Source organism: Melospiza melodia, chromosome 8 (genome assembly GCF_035770615.1).
Source record: "Melospiza melodia melodia isolate bMelMel2 chromosome 8, bMelMel2.pri, whole genome shotgun sequence".
Taxonomy (NCBI): Eukaryota; Metazoa; Chordata; class Aves; order Passeriformes; family Passerellidae; genus Melospiza; species Melospiza melodia.
In genome coordinates, this window is record NC_086201.1 from 20088076 (window position 1) to 20112746 (window position 24671).

The 24671-nt window shown below is 35.5% G+C and overlaps 1 protein-coding gene across 1 annotated transcript in view; it reads right to left on the bottom strand.

The window, feature by feature from the left end:
- Window positions 1–24671, bottom strand: part of SLC25A12 (solute carrier family 25 member 12) — a 45163-nt gene that overhangs the window by 19967 nt on the left and 525 nt on the right. Inside the window, exons 2-9 of the mRNA XM_063162123.1 lie at window positions 24601–24654; window positions 20761–20903; window positions 15995–16110; window positions 6969–7108; window positions 4380–4526; window positions 3146–3284; window positions 1848–1941; window positions 1204–1288 (exon numbers count right to left, since the gene is read on the bottom strand). Of these exons, the coding sequence (XP_063018193.1) occupies window positions 1204–1288; window positions 1848–1941; window positions 3146–3284; window positions 4380–4526; window positions 6969–7108; window positions 15995–16110; window positions 20761–20903; window positions 24601–24654 (918 nt within the window). The remainder of the gene's footprint in view (window positions 1–1203; window positions 1289–1847; window positions 1942–3145; window positions 3285–4379; window positions 4527–6968; window positions 7109–15994; window positions 16111–20760; window positions 20904–24600; window positions 24655–24671) is intronic.

Below are 24671 nucleotides of genomic sequence, written 5' to 3' on the forward strand. Positions count from 1 at the left end.
AATCATATAAAACTGATTACAGAATTGGTTTCATTTCCCAGGGACAGCTGGACCACACTGAGATGATATTTGCTCTTCATGAACTGATATCTTTCATTTTGTCAATACACTTAATTTACTGTTCACTTAAGATAAGGTCTAATAAAAGACTGTTCCTCATAAACTAAATAAAATGAAATTATTTTGCTTTCTGGTGTCTGGTTTTAACACAATCTAGAATAAGATGAAAATATAATGTACTACTTCAAGAGTATGAAAAGAGTATATTCTCTTCTAGTGATGAGGGAATCTTATCAGTGAGCTCATTTTGAAAGGGTGCCAAGCTACAAAGGTAGTTCTAGGAAGTGAAGTAAGTCAGTATTTTGTCCACTCAAGGAGGTGAGTACAAGGAACACATTTATAAGCTTTACGTTTAATATTATATTTTTTACTACCTGTACTGAGATTGTGTGGCACAGCTGGGGCTGGGGGATACAAGGGTGGCTTTGTGAGAAGCTGCCAGAAGCTTCCCTCATGTCTGACAGAGCCAACAGCACCACTGGCCAAGGCCAAGTCCATCAGTGGCAGTGGCAGCACCTCTGGGATAATGTATTTAAGAATTAATGTATTTAAGAAGGGGGAACAAACCCTGTGCAATGGCAGCTGGTAAGAGGAGAGAGAACACATGAGAGAAACAACTCTGCTGGTACAAAGGTCAGTGAAAGAGCAGGAGGAGGTGCTCCTGGCACTGCAGTAGAGATTCCCCTGCAGAGCCTGTAGGACCCCACACAGGAGCAGGGGGATGCATCCCAAGGAGGCTGCAACTGCATGGAGGGCCCATGGGAATGATGGATTCCTGAAAGACTGCACCACGTGGGAGGGATACACACTGCAGCAGTTTGCAAACAACTGGGCTCCACAGGAAGGACTCACACTGGAGAAGTTCATGGAGGGCTGTGCCCTGTGAAAAGGCTTTTCAGGAACAAATGTGTTCATGGTAAGGAATCCAAGTATCCATACATGCTCATATCTAAACAGGCCATGCTGATATCTCATACCTTGTCTAGTCACATACAGTATCTAACAGCCTTTTCTATCCTTACAGCAATGCACACAGCACGCTCCACTTGGCAGGAATATGTATAAAGTGCATTATTCTTATTTTTCATTTGCAAGTACATACTAACATTCACTCAATTTCAATTTTTTTTTTCTACTACCCACCTGCCTCTGGAGCTCTGCCAGATTATAAGGCAATGCACCTTCAGCCAGTGGTGCTATTCTCTCAATATCTGCCAAAGTTAAGCGCCTTTACACAAGGCAGAGAAAAGGAAATTATGGTTAGATAAAGCATCAAACTTATTAAGTACAGTATTCCTGGCCACACCCCACAAACTACATCTGAGTTTAAAAAAAGACACTTGTCATATCTGAATGCAGACCTAAGAAGTCTGCTACACTGCATTAAAGAATGCTTGGAGATGAAGGGAACATGGATTATTCAGAAGCAAGTTCTTCAGTACTAGTAATAAGGAATATAATACATAAATGAAACTATTTCTAGCTATTTCTGTGTAAGATTTTGCATGCATTAAAGATCCATGCAAAACATCAACCAGTGCATTTTGTAGCCTTTTGGGAATATTGTATTTTTCTACTTCATATGTATACCTATAATACAACAATTAATAATTGTGCTTGACATGCACAATTCACTTACAAAACCCATGGACACAACAAAATCAGTTTACATTGAACAAATTATGGTAACAAACACAAAACCCTTTAAAATTAGGACAAAAGTAAGAGGTGACACAGAAAACACAAAAATCATGACTGCAAAATGATAAAATTCATTATTATGTTACCCAGTAACACTGTATAAGTCTGTAAGTTGGTAGAGAATATCTATTTCCAGCGGTGTAATTTGTCCAAAGTGGATTGCAGAGTGTGTAAATTCCTCTGGATTTAAAAGGGAAAGAGAAATATAACATTTGTGCTATTTGTCAAATCTCCTTCTTCAATCCTTTCAAATAACTTTTTAAAAAAATGAAGTCTATCACCAAGAATCAAAATCCATAACGCAAAGGGAAAAGGTATCTTTAGGAGAACATCTATCCTAAAACAGGCCTTCCCAAGACACACCATGTCTGACTCCACAACTCTGACTTATGGTAAATATTCACCAAAGATAACAAAAATCCTCAAATTAGCAAGCTTAATAAAACAACACCTACAATTTGTGATTCTTGCTTCTGAACTTCTGCAAAACAGAATAAAACAGAAAAGTGCTCCATTATTCACAGCTTTAAGGGCAACTGACTCATCTATTCCCATCAAGTCCAGAGTTCTTCCTCTCATAGCTCTGAGTGACTCCAAGCTTAGATATTCATCTGGCCAAATTACACAATATGTTTATGGCATAATTGGCAAGTGGCAGTTAACAATTCTGAGCAGTGAAAACACAGCAGCCTTTTTTCTCTGTACAAATCCAAGCAAGATGTATTTATGCATCTGTACCAAAACACATTGCTAGGCAATTTGTTAGGACAATTTGGAGGATGAGAACAGCCCTTTTGTGCTTTTCTTTAGGGGAAAAATGTGCAGAGCATATGAATATATGCTAAACAAAGAAGAAAACTTGGCATGCTTTTTACCACACAATGGTTTGGCTGGTCCCATCCATACAGGTAGTAAAACTGGTGATAAAATCTGCCATAAAATGGCTTCAAAAGCCCTCTGCTTATGTCTGTGACAAGACTGAAATACAGCAACCTTTCACATGCACAGGGATTTGTTACATACTAACTGGCATCATCTATATATAAAACCACTCAGATTTTCAAACTTAACCCAGTCCACCACATTCCCCAGTAACTTCCTATCTCTAAGCAACAATGCATCTCTTTCAAGGAGCTGTAAAATCCTCAGTATTATACTGACTTGCAGTTACTCATTCAAACAATAACTCCTGCCAGAATCTTCTCTTTAATGAGCTAACTGAAAATACTTACTAACCTGTGAGGATGAAAATCACCCACAGTTAAAAAAAACACTTTCCCAGTGGCCATAAACTGACTTCTGACTCACCTTAAACCCATGTCCATCACCAATTACAAAATGGACAGAATTAAAACATTAATAAACTGTAGGAAATGTATCTTACCTTTTGTGACTTCAACATCTCTTCTTGTACCTGCTATATTACTGTATATCTTCCTAACAAGATCCATGTTATTCAAAAGGGCATTAAAGGCATTGAAAAAGGAGAAGCTGACCTGATGTGATACAGTTCCACCAGCTACCTTTAAAAATTAAATGAAAACAGTTAAGTGCCTTAAGCATATTTACATCTTATTACAATCACAGAAACACTCATTTGAGCAACTTATGAAAGAATTAAAGATATCTTTCTATTCCTGTAATTTTAAGATATTTTTAATAGAAACATAAGGGAGAATTATTAAACAGGATACTATTTTTGTGGTAAAGATTGAACACTAGGAAACAATTAGGAAATAATCATGTAAGTAGGTTATTGTTGAAGTTATCTGATAGACACATTGAAAGTGCCACCAAGTAATCTTCTGAAAGAGAAATGCATGCAAATGCAAACACCTTTAGATAAAGGCACTAAGTGATTTCTTGCATCACATACATCAATGACCATTTACAGCAAGTCTGAAGTTAGTAGATACTCTAAATTTTATAGAAGAGAGTATGCCTTATGAGTAAGGCAAGGCAAGATTTATAGGTAAGATAGTAAGATAAAAGTTATTACATTATCTTCTATATAAATTTCATTCTTATGTAATTTACATACTTTCAGAGTATAACTTGTATGTTATTACTTTACCTACAGATCTTGCCAAACTATCAGGGATGTAACCATTCTACCTCTAGAATCTACATACTGATTTTCCAAACTCTGATCTGAAAAAGAAAAGAATGCAAGAGTATATAAAAGGACAAAATTTTAAGTAGTCTCCAGTTCCTGAGATGTCATATATTCAAATATAAAAACTGGATGCTTTTGTCCTAAATAATTTCCGTTGGATTTGATGATTTTAAGGTCTGTTCCTATATGGTTCTACAATTTTATGATTATTTCTGTACCAAGTACTTTGCCCTGCTGCTCTGGTGGAAAGCATAGCAGACTAACTCAAACTGCTTCCAGCAGCACTTTAAACATGCAAACCAGACTGCCAGCCTATTCACTACTGCAGCCAAGGAATGCTGCCATGTTTCACCCTGCCCACTCTATTATGAAGCTGATAATCTGCAGCACCGAGGCAGTGAGTAATAAACAGACAGAAGACAAAGTGGGAGGGAAGCTGTGCCATTTTCAAACATCACAGCTATTAAACACTAAATTCAAGGCATTTTTTGTTAGCACTTACTGAAACTAAATTTTCTTCCACAAATGGAGTTAGCATATGGGAGCGAATGGTAACCATGATCTCATTGAAGTCCAGCCCAGTTATCAGACCACTTTTACTTTTGTCCTTCAATGCAAAGGCTTGTCTTGCATGTTCTGACTGCAGCTCCTAGAATGAATATTCAGAGATAGCAGATTAGAAGCAAATTCTGTAACCCACTGTTCACAAAATGTTCACTTATTTCATATTCTTATGCTCCAAGAGGTCTGTGCATATAGACAATAGTGTAACTACAGTTTCAACTTCAAGGCCAGCTCAACTAAAATAAGAAGTCTGCATACTGATTTAATCCACAGATTCATTCCTCTGTCAAAGAAAAGCCTCAATTCAACTGTAAAGAAATATGCACTTTCACTAAATGATTTAAGAAATGCACTTCACATACCCATGTCCTCCCTGCTATCTATTCCTTAATTAAATACTTAAGTGCTAGAAAAACTTCTTATATTGATCTTGAAGACACAAAGTGACGTGATCTCTTCCATATCCAAGATGAAATATGACTGGGCTATTATATACTAACTCACTGGAAAGTACTTGAAAATAAACAGGAGGACAGTGAAAATTATATAATATGGATTTAGATTGCCCCAAACAGCTATCTCCCATAATGTCACAAATGGTCACTCATTTCAGACAATTTAAAACTCCCATACAAACTGTAAAAACCTTCATACAAAGATCACTGTGGTAACCTAACCTCAAGATAATAACGATAGTTGTAAATTCTATGTCCAGAAAAAGTTGTTTCCTTCTATTCAAGCAAACAATAAAGCCCATTCAGCTGTCATTCAGACCTCTAGAAGCCACTAAAAAAATAACCACGTTCTGACAGACAGTAAGAAGAGGGCAAACCATCTAGCTTATATCACCTTTACAGTAATTTCTCAACTCTCATAACCTCATGAACAACATTTTCTAGATCAAGGTACAACAAACCCACTCGATTCAAGTCCCAAACCCCAGAAGATGGTGTTAGACCAAAAGAGAAAAACAATCTTATATAAAAAGAAGGGATAAAAATACCCAAATTGTGTTCATACTGAAATTACTGCAACCCTTTTTTTTTAATCATACAATGACAGTAAGAAGCTACTGTATCTTACATGGCAGTATCTTGGAAACACAAACATAAAACCAGAACAGACATTTTATCATTCTGCCCTTGGAAGCATGTGCAGAGGAGGGCCATAAAAACGAGAGAGGACTGGAGCACCTCCACTATGAGAAAAGGCTCAGAGCTGGGGCTGCTTGGCCTGGAGAGGAAAAGAAAACAGAAGGCTCCTGGAAGACCTTACTGCAGCCTTTCAGTACTTATGGGGGGCTTATCAGAAAGATGGTGATAGACTTTTTAGTAGGGCCTGCTGTGACAGGACAAGGAGTAATGATTCTAAACTAAACAAGGGTGGTAAAACACTGGAACAGGTAGCCCAGGAAGGTGGTAGATGTTTCATCCCTAAAACCACTCAAGCTCAGGTTGAATAGAGCTCTGAGCAACCTCAACTAGTTGAAGACATCCTTGCAGATTCCAAGGGGATTGACTAGATTACTTTTAAAAGTCCCTTACAGCCCAAAATATTCTGTGATCCTATGAGATATTTTTACTTTCTGCAATAATTACAGATTATGTCAAAGCACTCTATCACTCCTTACTTTTAAGACAATACACACAAAACTTTTCTTGCATCAAAGGCAGCTCCAGAAGTACAAAACCTATTTTTCTTCCCATCTATTAGACAGGCAATTTTAAGTTATATAACAAGGTGGTCATTGTATGTTAATTCATGGAATTCAGTGCAATTACCAGCAACTCTGTGAACTTCCTTTCCATGAATTACAATGTAAATTTCTCCTAATTTGTTCTTTTTCCATCCTTTTTGGATGATATTTTCCTTTCCTTCCTTCTAGCATAATGTTCAGTTCATAATATGCTTTAACTATAACTTTTTGGCATAGCACAAAGTGCAATTCAACAAGTGAAATTCTTTAAAGCCCAATCCCTAAAGGGTAGTTCAGCAACATCACAGGAAATCAGATTTTACCTCCTGCAAGCTGACTGCATTTAAGACCAAACTCCCAGTATGTGTGTGGTAGCACGCATGCCAGTGAGAGAAAAAAAGTGATAAGTAATGTTTATAAAAATAAAGAAATGGTACAGAACCAAAAACCTCTATAGGGTAGTTTTAATGGTCAATAATAACTGGCTATATTCAGAATGCTAACTTTCTCTGGTAGAGTTTAGTTTTGCTATTGAATTCCCATGATAGAAAAAGCAGACCCTCAACCCAGTTTAACAACAATCAGTAAAAGAGTTATTTTCATAAACAGTATGTTTTGTCCCATTCTTTTAAAGGATGGTATTCAAGTTATGAGTACACACTGCTTACAAAACCAGTATGGAGAAATAACAGTTCATCATTAGCTGTCAGGATTAGTATCAGATAAGGATTATCACTACCAGAATAAACTCAAAATTTATAATGGTATTAGCATATTACTAAAAGTGAAATGAATTTCAGTTCCAGATTTGGAACAAGGTTAATAACTGACCTGAAGAAACTGAGTGAACTCTGAATAGTTAAGATGCTTCTTCCTGTTATGTCCAAAATGCAGTCGAATAAACTCACAGTCCCAGTTGAACGGGATTTGAAGATGAATAAGAGTTTGTTCAAAGATTTCTTTGACATTTGCTTTGGGGAGGGAAAAACAACAGGTGAGCCTTGGGGTACAGTAAATCTACAAACATTCCAGAAGGAATACAAAAAAATTATGATTTCAGCAGCTGTTTAAGAAGTGTTTTACTTTGTTAAAAATAATTGCTAACCAAACCTTTACAGACCTGTAAAAGAACACATTTGAGGCACAAATGATACTTTTTGTATTATTGCATAAAACCATGGAGGGCATGTTTTATTTAGTTTTAATTAAGAAGCAATTTCCCTCATACATGACAAATAAAAGCAATTTTGCATTCTGATATTAAAATCAATAGTGGTTCTCTGTCTCTGCCAGGAGTCAAATTAAGCCCTTTATCAAGAGCACAAATACCTGCACTACAATCTCAGGCAATATTTGTCATACTAAGTATGGTTTGATTGAAACTTGATTATTACAATCACACTGTCTGAATATGGCTATTGAAGATAGGTATAAGAAATGACATCTAAAACATATCATTAACTCAGCAGAAAGCACGTTATTAGATGCTTTTGATAAGGCCTTAGCACAAAAATCAAATCCTATAAAACATAATTGGTAGTCTCAGTTATTAAAATGTTTTAAGATAAGTGAAGATAGAGATGTCCTCCTTTAAATGAAGTAAAGAAAAAACCTGCCATTTCAGATTGAATTGTCCACATGTATACTGTACAACTGAAATCTCAATGCTAAACATATTATCTGAATTCAGGCAAAAACCTCATCTGAAAAACAGCATGCATTATTCATACACAGCATTGCCATGCTGCAAAACAAGCCTGCTTTTTGTGCAGATTATTAAACACATGAACTGTATAACAGGACATCTACCCATAACACATGAACGCTTTTCAAAATTTCCCTCACAGTACCTGAAATGGTTTATCAGCCTAGAATCTGTTAACAGCAAAATAAAATGCGGCACACAGTTAAAATTTAAAACAAAATACAAAATATTCTAGCTGATAATGCACCTTTTATACATTTAAACAGTTCTGCAAGGCAGAATGCAGTAAGAACCTTAATTATCATTTGAGAACTCTATCAAGACCGATGTACTTGAAGTAAATGTATTGCTTCCTTGCTAAAGGACTACTTGATTCATTCATAGTTTCAATTCTGTAGTCTATTAGTTCTAGTGCAAATCTAGGAAATCCACTACATGTTTTTGTCCTTTCAGTGAGAAAAGAAAAGGAAATATCCAGAATACATGTCTCTAAAGAGGTACAAAATCAGATTCCTCGGCTAGATCACCTCCTTCACAGGTAGACTGAGATTACATTTTCCCAGGGCAGACTATGGCTAGTGATTAACCCTTACATATAGGTCAAATACAAGAGTCAAAACCCTACAGTTTAAACCAGCTTCCACTGCAAGGTAGGCTAAAGGACTTGTTAGAGTCAACAAGAAACCTAAAAAATCCTATTCTGACCATTTCTAACTGTCTACTCATACCTACTCACCAGTATCAATGTGCAAGGTGAGGGTTAAGAAAAAAAGAAAGCAAGCACTAAATAGATAGTGCTAAATTATTTTATTTTGCCATACTTCCTTTGAAAATTCTGTTTGCAGTAGATTTATTCATCACAGTTGCAGATCAAGGAATCAAGGTATGCACATTTAAATTCCCCACTTACCACTAATTCACTGCAGCTTCTGGCCAAGCTAGAGTCTCCATGTACTACAAACACAAACAGGTCAGTGCAGCTCATTATGGAGCCTGAAAAATGGCAATGAACCGTGAACAGAGCAGAAGACAGGCAGGCTTCACTGGCTCTATTGGCTCGGCTACCAATGCACAAACAGGGTGTTTAGTGGCTGCTACTTACATGGATGTAAACCTGACTGCTAACTCACAGCGAGCTCCCCCAATGGAAACTTAGAAAAGAACATGCTGATGCAGCCAGAAAACTTAAATCTTATTTTCACTTGTTTCCGATAATTGTTTCTCTTAACCTTCGAGAAAGGTAAAAAAAGCCTCATTTTTTCCTTTAAAGATTTTATTTTCTTATTCATCTATGTTCACTGAAACAGATTTTTCACTTTGTTTCTAGTGAGACTTAAGCCCCTGGTGTTTTCACAACTCTCAAGCATTTAACTGTATAGTACTTAAAAAAACAAGAATCAATTTCCTACACTCAATTTTTTTCTTCATAAAAACATTTACAACTACTCATCGAAATATCTGAAGTCAAGACTCATCAGCATATAAAAATAATAGTTAAATGAATTAATAAATTTAAATTTAATCCTTGAGTGTATTGATACTTGATGAATTCCAGAAATGGCTAACTAGCTTTAATAAACAGTATCCAAACTAGCTTGCTGCCTCTCTCAAAACTGAGGTGCCTTCCCCATTTCTCTTTTCCAGGCAATCTCTCACACTCAGTATATTCTGCTTGTATTACAATAGTCTGGGTCTGAGGATATGCTCTGGTATATAATGCTTAACTACTTCCATGTTGGCTTGGTTTATGAAACACTTGGGGTACAGAGGCAAAACTGTGCACTCATTCTGAAAAACCACTGAGCCACAGAATGCTTTAAGATGGAATGAACCTTAAAGATCTCAATGCAGCCCCTCTGACACAGGCAAGGTCACCTTCCACTAGACCAGGTTGCTCAGAACTCCATCCAACCAGACCCTGAGCACCTCCAGGGATAGGGCACCCACAACTTCTCTGGGAAACCTGTGCCAGTGCCTCACCACCCCCACTGCAAAGTAACTGACCCAGTTAAACCCATGGAAACATTAAATACCATTTACCAAAGCCACCTGAGATTCTCCAACACTTCCTGTTAGATGCTAAAACTTACTATGTCTACCCAAGAGCAGAGGTGCTTTCTTCACAACTTATCAACAATACCTTTATAATCCAATTCTGCCGACTCCTCTTTTACATTAATGGAAATAGCCAACACCACAGCTAACATCTTGTGTTATGAGAAGCGGCAAACAGCAAATCACATTGCAGAAATTATACACAATGTGATCATCACCTACACTTTCACCACTCTGAATTATCAACAAATGCCCAATTTTTGACTTTTTTTTTTTTCACAGTAGAAGCAAATCCCTGACAATAAAGAAAACAGGCAACATTAACGTACAGATGCTGGCTTTGCTGTTTTGTTTTTTTTTTCATCTTCCTCAGTCAAAACCTAGTAATGCTTCTAAATTAAGATAAACTACAAGTGTTTCAAATTTCCAACGGAGCTATTCTGCAGGGGGCAAACAGCAAATTATTTTTCAAGCCTTTCATTTTAGTAGGACATTTTACAGAACGCATTCATTGTCCCTGTCAATACATGTTGCTCATTTACTAATGTCTTCTACTCTTTGCTCACCTTTCTGTAGTGGAATTCTTTCCTACTGAGCTGATAACTTTCTTTCCAGGCTTACAGTAATGCATTTTCCTCTCAGATAGGCATACAAGTCAGCAGCCTGATGACATACTCAACTTACCATCAGCCCCAGGAACAATAAACCTACTACTCTAGTGTACTAGTACATTACCTCCAAGGCGACACACATTCTCACAAGATTGCTTCAGAATTTCCCCACCCAATCATTTTAAACAAATTATAGATGCTTGGAGCAGCTATCTGCAGGCAGCACACACATGACTGGCTCAACTTCCATCAAACACTGTTACCTATCAGGCTCAGAAAAACAGTACAGAACCCCAAAGATCCTAGGCAATAATCAATTTCATATAAGGAGGAAGAATACTTTAAATTATAAACACTATGCGGTCTCGTTGGTGGCCCATTGTGGGGATGAGCTCCATACTCCCAGTAAACCTTGCAGCAGTACCTATTATTTATTTTGACTTATCAGCTCCCCAAGAAGCAGAGTGGAAAGCTCATACAATTCTAGTGCCATCAACCTGTTAACAGAGTTTGCCATTCCCTCATACCGGTGATAAAAAGCAATCACACTTCTTAGGGACAAAAAATATAAAAGTGTTAAGTTTTAAGCAGCAGTATAAGTATGGTAAAGATTTGATGTTTAACAGGGTTGTTTTGGGTTTCCTTAGATCTGTCTACTCAGTAATCTACTGTCCAATTTGTGCATATTTCATGCCTGATGTACATAATAAATTTTAACATTTACATGTTGCTGTTGTTCACTATTTCTGCTATCAGCGTATTTTCACTTTGAGGAATAAATTAAGGAGCCACAGTTCAGGGCAGAAAGACATTTTTGTAGCACCTGATGCAGGAGCAGCTTATTAAAGTAATCCAAATGTAATACAATAATTAATGTGAGAAAGCTTAACTAGAAATAGTTACATTTTATTTCTAATCTTATTTTAAAAGGATTACTGATTCCATTGAAAGATGAATGACAGCCATAATAAAAAGCTGTCAATACATATGATCTTAAAATGAAGTTCTCCTTTTCTGTTCCCTCTTGTTAATCATGGTTTTGAAAAAAAAATTAGTAGTAGTAGCAGTAAGAGGGGTTCCCATTCTGCATTGCTCACAAGCATTCAAAACTATAGTTTAAGCCTGAAAAAAAATCATACAACACGAAACAAAAGGAAAAACAAAGTCCTAACAGTGATGTTTCCAACATTATCTGCATGTGTTAAGCAAAAGATACTTTGAAAACTAGTAGAACTAGTAGTTAGTTAGAGGCAACTTAACAGGCAACTTACTAATTAGTAGAACAGGAGGCCAAAAAGAAACAGCAGCTCTGGTTTATAGCACTTGATGAAAACATGGATTTTTCCATCATATCCTCATGTCTGTAGTCATGTGATCATGAGTATTTTTCTGTTTATTTTAAAATATATTTACAGTCTTTATGGTTGCCAGCAGAACTTGAAGTTTTGAACTTTTGAAAGCAGAACTTTTAAATTTAAATACAAATACTATCATTTTCACCCCAGCTGCCCTTTTAGAAATGAAGGAGTACTAGAAGTGATCCCTGGTCCCTGAGAAATAATACCCATAGAAATAATGCAAAGCACGAACAGGCATTCAACTCCTTTCTCTTGCTCATCTTCTTCCAGTGTTCTCAAACTCTATGTCCTGATTAAGGGAAACCTGAACTTTCTCAGATTAAAACTTGTCTAAGTAACAGACTGGGCAAAACTTCAGTATCCCTGTATACTCAAATTCTGAAACTATTAAATGCTGGTTATTATTTCAGTTCACCAATATTGCACTATTTTCACATAGTTGCATTATGAGGCATCTGGTTGCCTTCCTCCCCCAATGCCTTTGGAGAAGATGCTGTTATACTTGGCAAAATATTTGTAATTACATTTTGAGTGCAGGATGTTTTTAAAAGGCTTAAATACAGTTCCATAAATATTTTCCAATTACCTCCAAAATAATTCTGAATACATAAGACTCACAAACACATTTTAGCTCTATCCTTCTATCCATACCAGCATGTGTATTTAACTGAAAAAGCATCTCCAAAACTCTCCAGTTTATCAGAGAATGGCTTTCTTTGTGGTGACTCTACAAGGAAGAACAGCTGGAAAATGCCTTGAACTTGTATATTCCAATTAAAAGTGATGCAGTCCAGATCACTGTATGGTGTGCCAGAGAGATAAACTACAAAGAATCCTTTTACTTTCAGTTAGACAACCTATTTTTCAGAGAATTTTAGCAGATAATCACAGACTTCACCTTTTAAACACAGTAAAGATTATCTGCTTCAACACCAGAAAAAAAACAAATAGGTTGAGCAGATTTAATATTCAGGTTTGCTTTAAACTGAATTCAGGTCAGAAGACCTGAACAGAATACAAATAAAAATAATATTCCTTAGTACAGTAGTATTAATTTTATGGAGTGTTTTTGAATATTTCACTCATGTTAAGTAGCACAGTCAATACATGCCATAATCAAAGGAGCAAAGCGCTCGTCAGTCTTCAATGACTGCAGACAGCAACCTGAAAAAAATCACTTGTCTTCATCAGCTTTAGCTGTTAGCATTTAATTATTTTATGGATAATGCAGCATTGTAAGGGCTCAGCAGCAACACATTTTGCATAAAATATTCACCTAGGAAGCATTCATGAAGATGTAGGAGCACTTGGTTAGAAATACATGCTTTTTCTCTATTTCTCCACGATTAAAAACTTGTTTAAACTACACTGTCACTTGTATCAATGGGTTACTAAAACAGTCATTTTACTGCTTTTTATTCACCAAGCTGACAGCAAGTCCAGTGCAGCTGAAACATGTAGAAAATACTGAGCATGCTGTGCAGTTTGCTCGGGTAAAGCAGGTCCAGTTTCATGTCCTTGCACTGGACCTAGCTAACAAATGTTGCACAATACCAACTACACATTTATGGCAGCCATTCATATAGGATTTCTGGATGTCCAAAGCTCCTGGAAAAGTGTCCCAAAGCAGTAAGAAAACAGCAGATGACATTAAAGTGATAGAAGGCTTCCTGTTTCAACACATGACATGGCAGACAAAGACATTGATTAACTCAGCATAAAAGTATTTCTACAAAATAGCTTCTAAAGTCTTCTTCTAAGACAGCTCTTCCGTGACACAATTAATACTTTAATCACTGGAGAGCTGGAAGCTAAGTATTTTAAGAGACAAGGAGCAGACTGAGGCTCAAGAGGACTGTAAAATGCTGAAGTGCTTGAGAATGGTTCAAAATCATGTCAGTAAAGAAATCCTACACAGAAGCGAACCCAACTAGAGCAGTTTGCTTCCGAAAACAGAGACAGCTCTAAAATTCAACAAGCACACTTAACTTCTCCCAGATCACTGAAAATTTGAGTAGATGAGAGTATTTTTTGAGAACATGTTATCTCACACAAGGCCAATGCTCGTTCTAGTAACTAGACCGAGCCAAGTTGATTCTGTCCCTTGCTTTGGATGCACAATGCAGAAAAACCTCAGCAAATCCTTGCTGCTTCTGGCAAGACTTATTGGTTTGAGACAGCTTTGGCATCAATGCAATCACATCCACAGAGTATTTCATCTGAGCTAGAAAGTCTTGACTTGTGTTTGCTGTCATAACTAACTCATTTTACCTGCAGACTGGGTACCTTACACAGTCTATAAACGACTTGACTTGTCTGAGAGTGAGTCTCACACCAATTACTGGCTGAACCTACTCCATTTCAGTATATTTCCAATGATTTAAAACTTCAACTTTAAAATTTATGTTTCTGTAGTGTTCTGTTTTTACATGACCTAAACTCTGTGCCTTTATGTTTAGGTGGTATGAAAATGAAAGGGTGCAGGTCTCATCTATAAAACTGCCATAAGACTGACTTGGAAATGGACTGCAGTGTTACCATAGTCTGAAGATGTCACAGATCATCATTCACATTTTTCACAGCTGTATTAATATGTATGATACATGTATGAAGTAGAAGTAAGTAGACCATGTTACAAGCAAACAAAGAAAGACAAAAAAGCAGCAGTAAATGTGGGAACTGCAGCACAAAAAATATGTCACCTTACCATATGTCATCTTACCAACATAATGTTAAATATAGTAATAATTGCAGTATAATTAATCTTGTAAAAAACATCCAAGAAACCAACAGTAAATTTAAAATTCCCTCAAGAATTTTCCTTTCAAGATTTATCAGCCTTACAAAAAAATCAGAAAGGAAGATAAAGTAAATTGGTGGTTTCTTCTGTTTTACAATTTCTCGTTTGTGTTTTCTTTCAGACTTTAATTATATAAAAATATCAATTCTCAGTCTAACTGAGAAATTTGTATACCATCTGAAATAGCTTATGCTCAATTACAGAATCAGATATTTCAAGTGTTCTCATGAGAGCTACCATGTTCAAACCCCCATTTTGTAAGATTATTAAATAAACCATCGTTAACATGGTCACACTGATTGTAGTAGTTTGTCCAATTCCTAATGACTGCATTTACAGACTTCACCTTTATTTAAATTCTAAAACATTTTTTTTTTCAAGATGATGTGTATCCGAACTGCTTAGTATCTGACTCTTCAACTAATGATGTAATTTAACAGGCACCATAAGTCAAACAATTTGTTTCCATAAAAAGACCTTTGCTTTTTTTTCCCAACAAGGTACATCAATTTTCATAATAATGAAATAGTACAAACAGCAAGTGGTTACAAATCCAAACATAGTTTGCATTTTCTTTATTGAGTGCTTTATTTTTTTAGATAGAAATAACATTTAATTCTCATTCCATTTTATTAAAATTCTTACCATTGATTTATCTAATTTTCATAAACACGAAGTTTTAAAAATAAAGCCTAGTCCTCCTTAAACTGCAATGTTAATAACAGCTATTTAGCAGTATCACAAAGCAGTATAGTCAGCTTCAAGACTTTGGTCTAATTACTAACTTATGTGATTAGGTAACAAAACCAAAGGCCAAATTTTCTTCCTAATTTTGCAAACATATAATCAAGTTGTAAGTTACACTCATAACATTAAAGTAAGATTTGCTCCTCAAGAAAAGGAACAGGAAATCAAATAATTGACCTCCTAAATTTCTATATTGAGCTCTTACTGTATGAAATGACAATTATTCAGAAACATGTGAAGATCCAGAACATATCTTAAAACTCCCTCATGGCTGAAGTAGTTTGAAGTCCAGGACACAGAATTTTACTTAGGACGACACTGAACATCACTGTATTTATTTACTACTTCAGGAAAATGAAAAATCTTGATTCAAGAAGACAGAGAAAAACATATTTTGTCTCTGTGTACTTCTTAGGCTAGAACTGAGAGAGGAAAAAAAAGTTCTACTCATGCAGAATCTTAGAAAAACAGTAGAGTACTGCACAAAATGCATTTCTATGCACCTGTGCTCATGAACCACTATTATGATAGACACTATTATAATCAGATTCTTAAAACTGTTTTTCTTTAGGTATTCTTACCAAATGTTACTTCTCCATTGCCATTCCTGTCAAATAACTGAAAAGCAACAATGAATATTGCATCTGGAGTACACAAAACAGATTCAAATGCCAAAAATTCTTGGAAGGAAATTAACCTAGAAAGGAAAACAGAAAAGTTATAACAATTTTTTAATTGTTCATAATACCAATGATAATTTACTTTGATACTCTAGAAAACAGTGTAATCCAAATAAAAATTTAAATAAATTAAAGAAAGATAATTAACACTCTAGAGACTGAAAAGTATGTTATATTTAAGCAGTTAACATTATGCAACTTCCTCTATGAAGCCAGTGAATTCTCCTGGAACACCTACAAGTTATTACTTTTGAATTATAAATGTAACCAGTGCCTGAAAATTAAGACATAAAAACACCACAAAAATCCTAACAACATGAAATTTACAGGTCTGTCATTCTAATGCTACATATGTATTTCCACTGAGAAAAGATACTGTAATGCAAGTACAGGAATACACTATAAAACATTCATTTTCTTAAAACAAAACATAACATTCATAAAAAACAAACAGGTTCAGAAAAAATTACACTTTACTATGCATATGGAAAAAAAAATACACTCCAAAAATAACATGAACCACAAGTCATGAATTCAGGGCCAAACATAAAACATCTGGGCTCAAGGACAGACAGCACAAGGCAGGGAAGGATCTGAGTGTCACAGCAGCTCACAGGATTCTGAGCTGTGTGTGCAAGACAGTCACTGTGCACAACCCAGGCTGCACACAAAAATCCAGGTCCTTGTGGTCACCACAGACAAACTCAGACTTGAATGTATGCACAGATATCTTATTAGATAAGTAACTTTTCTAGAGGAACTCTGCTTATTCTGACTAACACAACAAAAAACCCTTCAGAAGGCATCCTAATGCTGCATGTATGAACTGCTGCAGAAAAATAAACATGAAGCTAAGCACAGATAAAGGATAATGCTGGCACAAGAAAATATGGGATAAATGACAGGATATATATTTTAGCATGAAATAATCAATGGAAGTAAGAATTTCAATTACATCTTTTATATTTAACAAAAAATTTCCTATATATCAGTAAATGCTGTTAAAGCTGAGAATATCACTGCTTCCTAGAAATTTTCCTAGAAAATGTATATAATTGATCTCAACTTAGTACTCATCATATGAGATCATTAGCTCATAGTGATTACTTCAAACACTACTGCTTACTGCTAAAGAGACAAGTACAAAGTCTGCTCCCCACAGGAAAAAAAAAGAGAAGAAAAATCACAATATTCACACTATTCATTACTATATCTAGTCTTTCTCTAAGTACACATGAAGCAGAATTGAGATACTTTAAAAAGGCTAAATATGTCAACACTCTTGTATATATGCACAGTACACCAAAGACAGGAAGAACACAAAATGATCATATTTACCACATTTTAGCCAGAAAAATCAGAGATATGAGAATGGCTCTTCACATGCAAAGTCAATTTCATCCAAAGGATGATCTTGATAAATAAAGGGTTAGTGTCAAAGAAACAAATGTTCCTTTAAAATGATTGTAAATACTATCATTTCAAAATATATCTCAGATACATGCATAAAGTTGACACACAAATTAACTCTAAACCAGGAAGCTTTATAACTGAAAAAAACCAAGTGCTGATCTCTGTAGAATGCACTCAGAGAAGCCTGAACCTGAAAGAAGACATCTTTAGCAGTCTCACTATATCAGTGCCTACAGCCAGAGGAGATAGAAGCTTCAATTTCCATTGCACGTACTCAACCCGCAATGCCCCGGAGCAGGGACAGCCTCTGTGATCCTCCATCAGCCACCAGGGCAGAATAACAGGAGCTGCATTGAACAGCATGATGAAGCTTCCCACCCAATCACTACTCAAGCATCATCCAGTGAACCCACTGCATTACAGAGTCCATAACAATATCAAATCACTCACCTTTCGTTTTATCTGTAACATTTAAAAAAAAAATCTTTTCCTCTGAGTTCTTCTGTAGTTCTACCCTTCAAAAGCACACAAAGTAATAACCCTTGTGTTTGCAATTCTTCTCTTTCCTTTTTTCTACAAGTCTTTCCTAATTTTTCCCCATACAACACAACTTTTCAGACATTATGTATAGCTCTGTTGTGACTCTTCATTAGGTGAAATATCAACATTATCTTGGGGACTTCATTTACGAACACATTTCCAGATTTAAGAATGATATACTGATAAAAACAGTATCCAGAAACAAGCAGTTAAAATGAAGAATTGTGAATTACTACTGTGAAATTCTGTAGGTCTGAAGAGGGATCAAAATATTTTAGCTGGTTTTAGCACATATATATGTGTAAGTATATTCTTCAGAGAGGGTATTTATCCTATCCTAAAACCAGTGCCTGCAGTCTGGAGATACAGGAGTGCTTTCAGCATCAGTGAAATCCTATTGTGCTAAATAGATAACAGGCAAGTTTAAAGCAAATTCTAATTTAGAGGATGTCTCATAAATTTCGAAGAACATGCATTTGTAACAATGAGGAATAAACATTTTGGAAATGAACAGTCAGCTGTTTTAAGAACTACCTTAATGAGCTCCACTAAAGCAAACCAGTCTTGTACAGCAGTATTAGGAGAAAGCAATAGTGCTCTGGAACAGTTAAGTAAGGATCAAGTTACCATGAGAAAAAAAGTAAAACAACTTTTTTTTATACGCATGCCTACAGAGAGCCAGTTCCAAAATGTGTTGTTTCTGTAAAGTGCCAAACTTAAACCTAAAAGAAATAAAAAAATATTAACAATGGAAGCAACCACCATCAACACTCTTGAGTATTTATTTCAAGGGCAAGCAAGGCTAAGAGAACATGATAGCAGATATAGGAATGAAATTTTGTAACAGAACCCAAAGCCTCTCAATGACTTGCTGCATGACATTGGGCTGTCATTTAATGTAAAAATATATATACAGAACAGGACTACAGCTATGTTCTTGGACTTCATAAAGTCAGTCCTCAGAAAGATGCAATGCATCCCAGAATTCAGTTTAAGACTACAACAGCTATTAATGCCATTAGAGTCTGGATTTCGATCTATTATACCTCATTACAAATGAAAGAATGTAAAAAAAACCTGATGTTGATAATGGGGCTCTAACAAATTCTTCACATGAAATATAGATTAAAACCTTTAGGAAAAAAGTTTCAGACAAGTATTCAAACAGATAAACATTTTACACTTTGAACTATATAGCAGTGCAAAGTAAAAATCCCACTCTTCCCATGAAGAAGGTGGCAAAGCACTTACCCATACTTGATTATCTCACTTCAAATACTACCCAGATTTTTTTTAAAGCAATAAACAAAAACAACAACAACAAAAAAATCTTATTTACAGGGAAAGGAACAAAAAGGAGTATCTAAAAGTTCTGTTCTAGCACTAAAACAAACTGATTTCCTACTGTAAAAAAGGCCCTAAAAGACATTTTCTGAAGAGCTGCACACCACAAAAGATAACCAACAGCTTTCAGAGAAACAATATGCTAAGCATGTTGGTTTACTTTATCAATTAAACTATTTTGAACAGATACATACAAAATTACCTTCTCAATCCATGATAAAGCAACAAACTGAAGCCATGTATTGGAAACAGAGATAGGTTACTAACATTTATCTAATATATGTATAATCAAATATATTATCAAAGTGCTGCAGCCCTATGAAAAGAAAAATCATAGAGCATTACATCAAACCGGAAATCCTATTTTTTTCATTTAGGGTAAGAAGTATTCAGCACATACAATTTCATTTCCATTGCACAGATACTGTGCAAGCTGCTCAGGATACTAAGCAAACTAATAAAATGTTCTATAGCAGAATGCATGAAAACAAAATTTAAGTAACCCAGGAAGTGAAGGAGATTTCAATTAAAAATAAGTTATATTTACATATTTACAAATGCATTGTCTACTATTTTAATGGCATTTTCTTCTCAACAAAATAACCATTCACTTCTGCATTCCTGACCTCTTCTCTGATCCATCTTAACCTTCTCACTTTATGTTAACAATGTCTGGGCCTCCTACTACAGTCCAAGGCCAAAACCAGAATATACACAGCAAAAGAAAAGGCTCCTTGGAAGACAAATGAGTTAGAGGGCACTACCTGAGCAGAGCAGGCATTTTGTACAGTGGTTTCAGGGAACTGCCTAAAAGCAAGCAGGAGCATCTATAAGCAGAGTTGGAAAAATTTCATGTGGTGTGACCTGATCTTCATTAGGCAAAAACTTCTTCCTTCATCAAGTCACTAGTGTCTCTTTTCTAATAGTCAGCCTTTTAAAACTACTGCAGTGGTTGGATTTGAATTGCACACTACAGAAATAAGAAAGCTCTTCCCTATTTTTGTTTTTAATTACAGGTACTGAAGACTCTACATAGTACCTGATGATGGATGTGGACATATAGAAAAGAACTCTTCTAAGGCAACTGTACTACATTTACCTTACCTGCTGTTCAACTTCCTCAGCTTTTGTAGAATTTAACAAAATATCCTCAAAATAAATCTCAGCTTTAAAAAATCCATGTTAAACAGTGTAATTTTTTTCTCAGTTTTCACAAATTTATAGTCTATTGTACTTGTGAAAAAAATCTTCTCATTTAAATAAGTATAAAGTGTAATAAAATCAATAATATATTTTAGAAGATGAAGTTATCAAACTCATGCATTCAACATTTAAAAATGCAAGTTTCAAATGGAAAGCAAAATTCTCACCCATCCTTAGTTTGATCTGCCACTCCAGCCAACAGCTGCACTGTTTTGGGATTGTGATGTGGATCTGTATGAAGTCCTAGGTATTTCTGCACAAAATCCGAGGGGGTCATGTAATGCTCCCCATCCTTCTCAACACTTGCATACTAGAGTAAAAATAAAAAACCAAAGCCACACAAACAAAAATTAATCCATTTAGATGCTTATTATTTGTGAACCAGTATCTTCTAATTAAAAAAAATTCAGAAACTGTCAAGTAATTGTGAAAACTTACAAAAATTACAACCATGGTACAGCATTCCATTTGCAGCTACACTGAAAACACAGTACATAATTTCTAGTAGCAGATATCTTCTGAATAATTGCTCCTGATATTTACTATATTTTGGAAAACATAAATTATTCATTTTCTCTTTTTGTGAGAAATAAATGTTCAGATTCATTTTTATCCTGAAAGTAATGTTTTTAAGGAAAAATTCACACACAGAGTCAGTGATTGCTTAAGCATCTCGTGTATCTCTTCCACAATATCAGCCCCTCACATCACCTCATCACCTTTTACTCTTCCACCCTACAGCTGTGATGATAGCTGTTTGCAAGACAGCACTGTAAACCACATTACTGAATCTAAGGAGAATTAAAATAGAGTATTTCCACTAAAACAGGAACACAAAGCAGTGGACAGGAATCCCCTAATTGAGCACTGCTGCCAATATGACAGCGCAAGGAAACTGTGGCTTCCTTGAATCAACTCTGAAAGGTTCTCTTCTCAGCCATCCACACAAGTGACTGAAAAACACCTTATGAAGCACAATTCTGCTGCAAGACATGAAATCCAAAGAAAACGTTATGTTTGAAGGCCCATCAGACATGCAGAGTATGGAGCATATCTTCAAGAATCACTGAAGTCAGCTGACAGTAGAGTGCGTATCAAAGACAGTCACAATCTAAACACAGTCTTTTTTTCTCCAGACACCAATTTCTCTGAGTTTATCATGAATAATAATTTATAATAATACTTTCCACGATAAAAACTGTTTGGGGGAAGTTTTGTTAAAAAATATTGAGACAAAAATAATTAACTGTCAGATACATTGAACTCCATATGAGAAGGTCATGGCATTTTGGAAGAGTTTGGCAGAAAGTCAATAAATTAAGGCCTGACAAAGTGGCTAAGCATGGAAATACATCAGTCCTATGTTTGCACCATATAACTTACATCAAGAATCTTTTAGCCCAAAAAAGGCAATTTTAAATTATAGCTTAATTTGAGTATAACACATAACATATCAATTAAATCTTTGTTCTTCTCAGTCTTGAACTCTGCTAGTTTGTAACACAAACTTCTTAGTATACATTTATAGATTGCCTCAGGTAAGCACTTGATGAAGTGCTTTTAAAACATCCTCACATAAGACAAACATACAAACCCTCTACTCTAGTTTACAAGTTGGTGTTATGTAGCACCACACTTTCAGAAACAATGTTTTGGAAATTTTTTTTTTGTTTCCTTCCCTACGTTGCTTGAACAGGTTACACTTGAATTCAACAGGCAGGGAATAATTCAACAATATTTTACAAAGGCTGACTTGTTTAAGAAAAATAAGGAAGGTTCGCTAAGAAATCTGATAACTGTTTTTTCACCCAACTCTTTCATCCTTCTGTGATAATTTGTTAGCAAATTTCTTCATTTACGGTTGTTACTGAAGTCTTTGGCTAGCAAACACCTAAGAGGTGACTTATTTGATGGTGCACAGACATGAAATTTCAACGCCTGCATTTCATAGTCACAGGATTAAGAGAAATGACAAATCTTTTAAATGCAAATCATCCTTTATCTTTTTAATCGCTTAAAACAGGTAGAAGAAGCAGGTAGCACACTCCAGAAGCTCTGAAGAGAAAGGTACAAGGTAAACTGCACGGCAGAGGGCACATACCACATTAGAAGACATGCATGAACAGAAGGAAATTTAAGCAGACTCTCTATGATTAAGGTGGATGGTGACGAGGCCTAGAGCTCACATCTTCCCTTCTAACCATTTCCAAGGGAAGCCAAATTTAGGAAGGAATGCACGACCTTTAGCTGAAGTTCACAGAAGAGCCCAGCACTTCCAGCAAGGAGCACAACGTATCTGACCCCTAAACACTTGCAATATTTCATAACAAGACCTTCCACAACTTTGTCTTGAAAAGAATTCTCTTTTATTTTAAAGCCTGCAACTAAGTTCGATTTCTAAGCATCAAAGAAGCCCACAATTTCAAACTCAACAATGCAGAAGAAGTGCAAACTTTTTTCTAAGCTTCTTTTTTACTGCAAAATCTCAGATACTCAAAGATAGGGAGGAGTGCTTCATATTTTTCATTCCTCAGACTATCAAACAATCCACAACTTCATTTGCATGTTTCTTTGAAGAAAACAACACAGACATGGGGAAGAGCAAAAAGCCATTTTTTTAAGCATACTGTCTGCTTTTTAGGTCAATAAAACATGTACTGTCAGGAAGAAAATTTCAACAGCCAGTGGTACAACGTTCTTCCTCTCTGCTGCTGTCTGTATGACCACTATCAAGAACTTCAATTGCTTATTTCCAGAAGCAAGAACTTCTAGTGACTGGATGTCAAGAATCATAAAGACTGCACATTTACAACTGAATAATGTTTTGACACCTCATTTCACTTTTCTTCATTCAAATGTGCAAAAGCATTTTGCGAAAAGTTGGAAAAATATCTTCTAGAATCACATTTTTATACTGTATTAAAATATATTTTTTTGTTGCTAGTTTTTTTAACATACTCTAGTGTAATCTTTATCTACAAAAGCTGAATGCCATGTCAATCAAAAATGAGCCTGTGTTGGAGTATCTTTTACTAGAAACTAAATGTTGAGCTTCCACAGTTTGATGCCAGTATTCTAAGTGTTTGCACTCCAGCAAAGTCACAGTGTAATCCAGTATGCAGAAGAAAAGGCCACCAAAATTATGGCTGGGATATAACTCCTCTCTCAGGCAAAAAGTTCTCTCTACTTATCATACATAGAAATTGCTAGATGGTATAGTAGAACCAGAAGATATATATAAATAGTTAAATAACAGACTTCATTATTTACAGTATTAGCTCTAATTTTATACTCTTACATTTTTAAATAGAGAAAAGCTTAATGAATATACTGTGTAACACTTAACATTAGGGGGGAAAAAACATATTTTAGTACTTTTGAAATATTGGTAGTCCTATTATGGACCTAAAAGACAGTTCTTGTTCTTTTTATTATTCCATATGACTGATTCAAACCTTCTCGATAAAGTTTTAGGATTGACTGGATTTTCCTTTCTGATCATGCTTTACTGAAACTAAGAGAGTGGAGAAACTTTCATACTATTATTTATATGTGCTAATTCTAAGGCCCTGCAAGGGATAATATTACAAAATATATAAATCTTGAGAAATCAATTTTAAGTTCTAAAAACATTGCCAGCGGTCCAACCATTTGTACAAACACATATAAACCCCAAGGACAAAGCATACAGTCATGGAAGAGGAATTGTTTTGGATTCTGCAAAGGGATATTTAAAAAAAACCAACAGTACTTCTTTATAATTATTTGCTTTGTAGAAAAATAGAAAATAGTTCAGGAATTTATTTAGTATTATAATTTGGAAATGGTATCACACTTTGTGCCAGCAGCAGCTTCTCCTCAATGCCTGACACCCCCGTCAACACACTAAGCCCGCAAAGTGAACTTCTAAGTGTTCCACCAGCACGACATGAGTTTGATGCCATGGCAAACTGCTGAAATGGCAAAACACCGAAGTCTGACACTCAAGCAACATTAGATCTTTTTACCTGCAAAAAAATATTTCGTAGTTCAGCAGGATCTGCTCTTTTGGTTGAATGCACCTGTAAACACAAGCAAA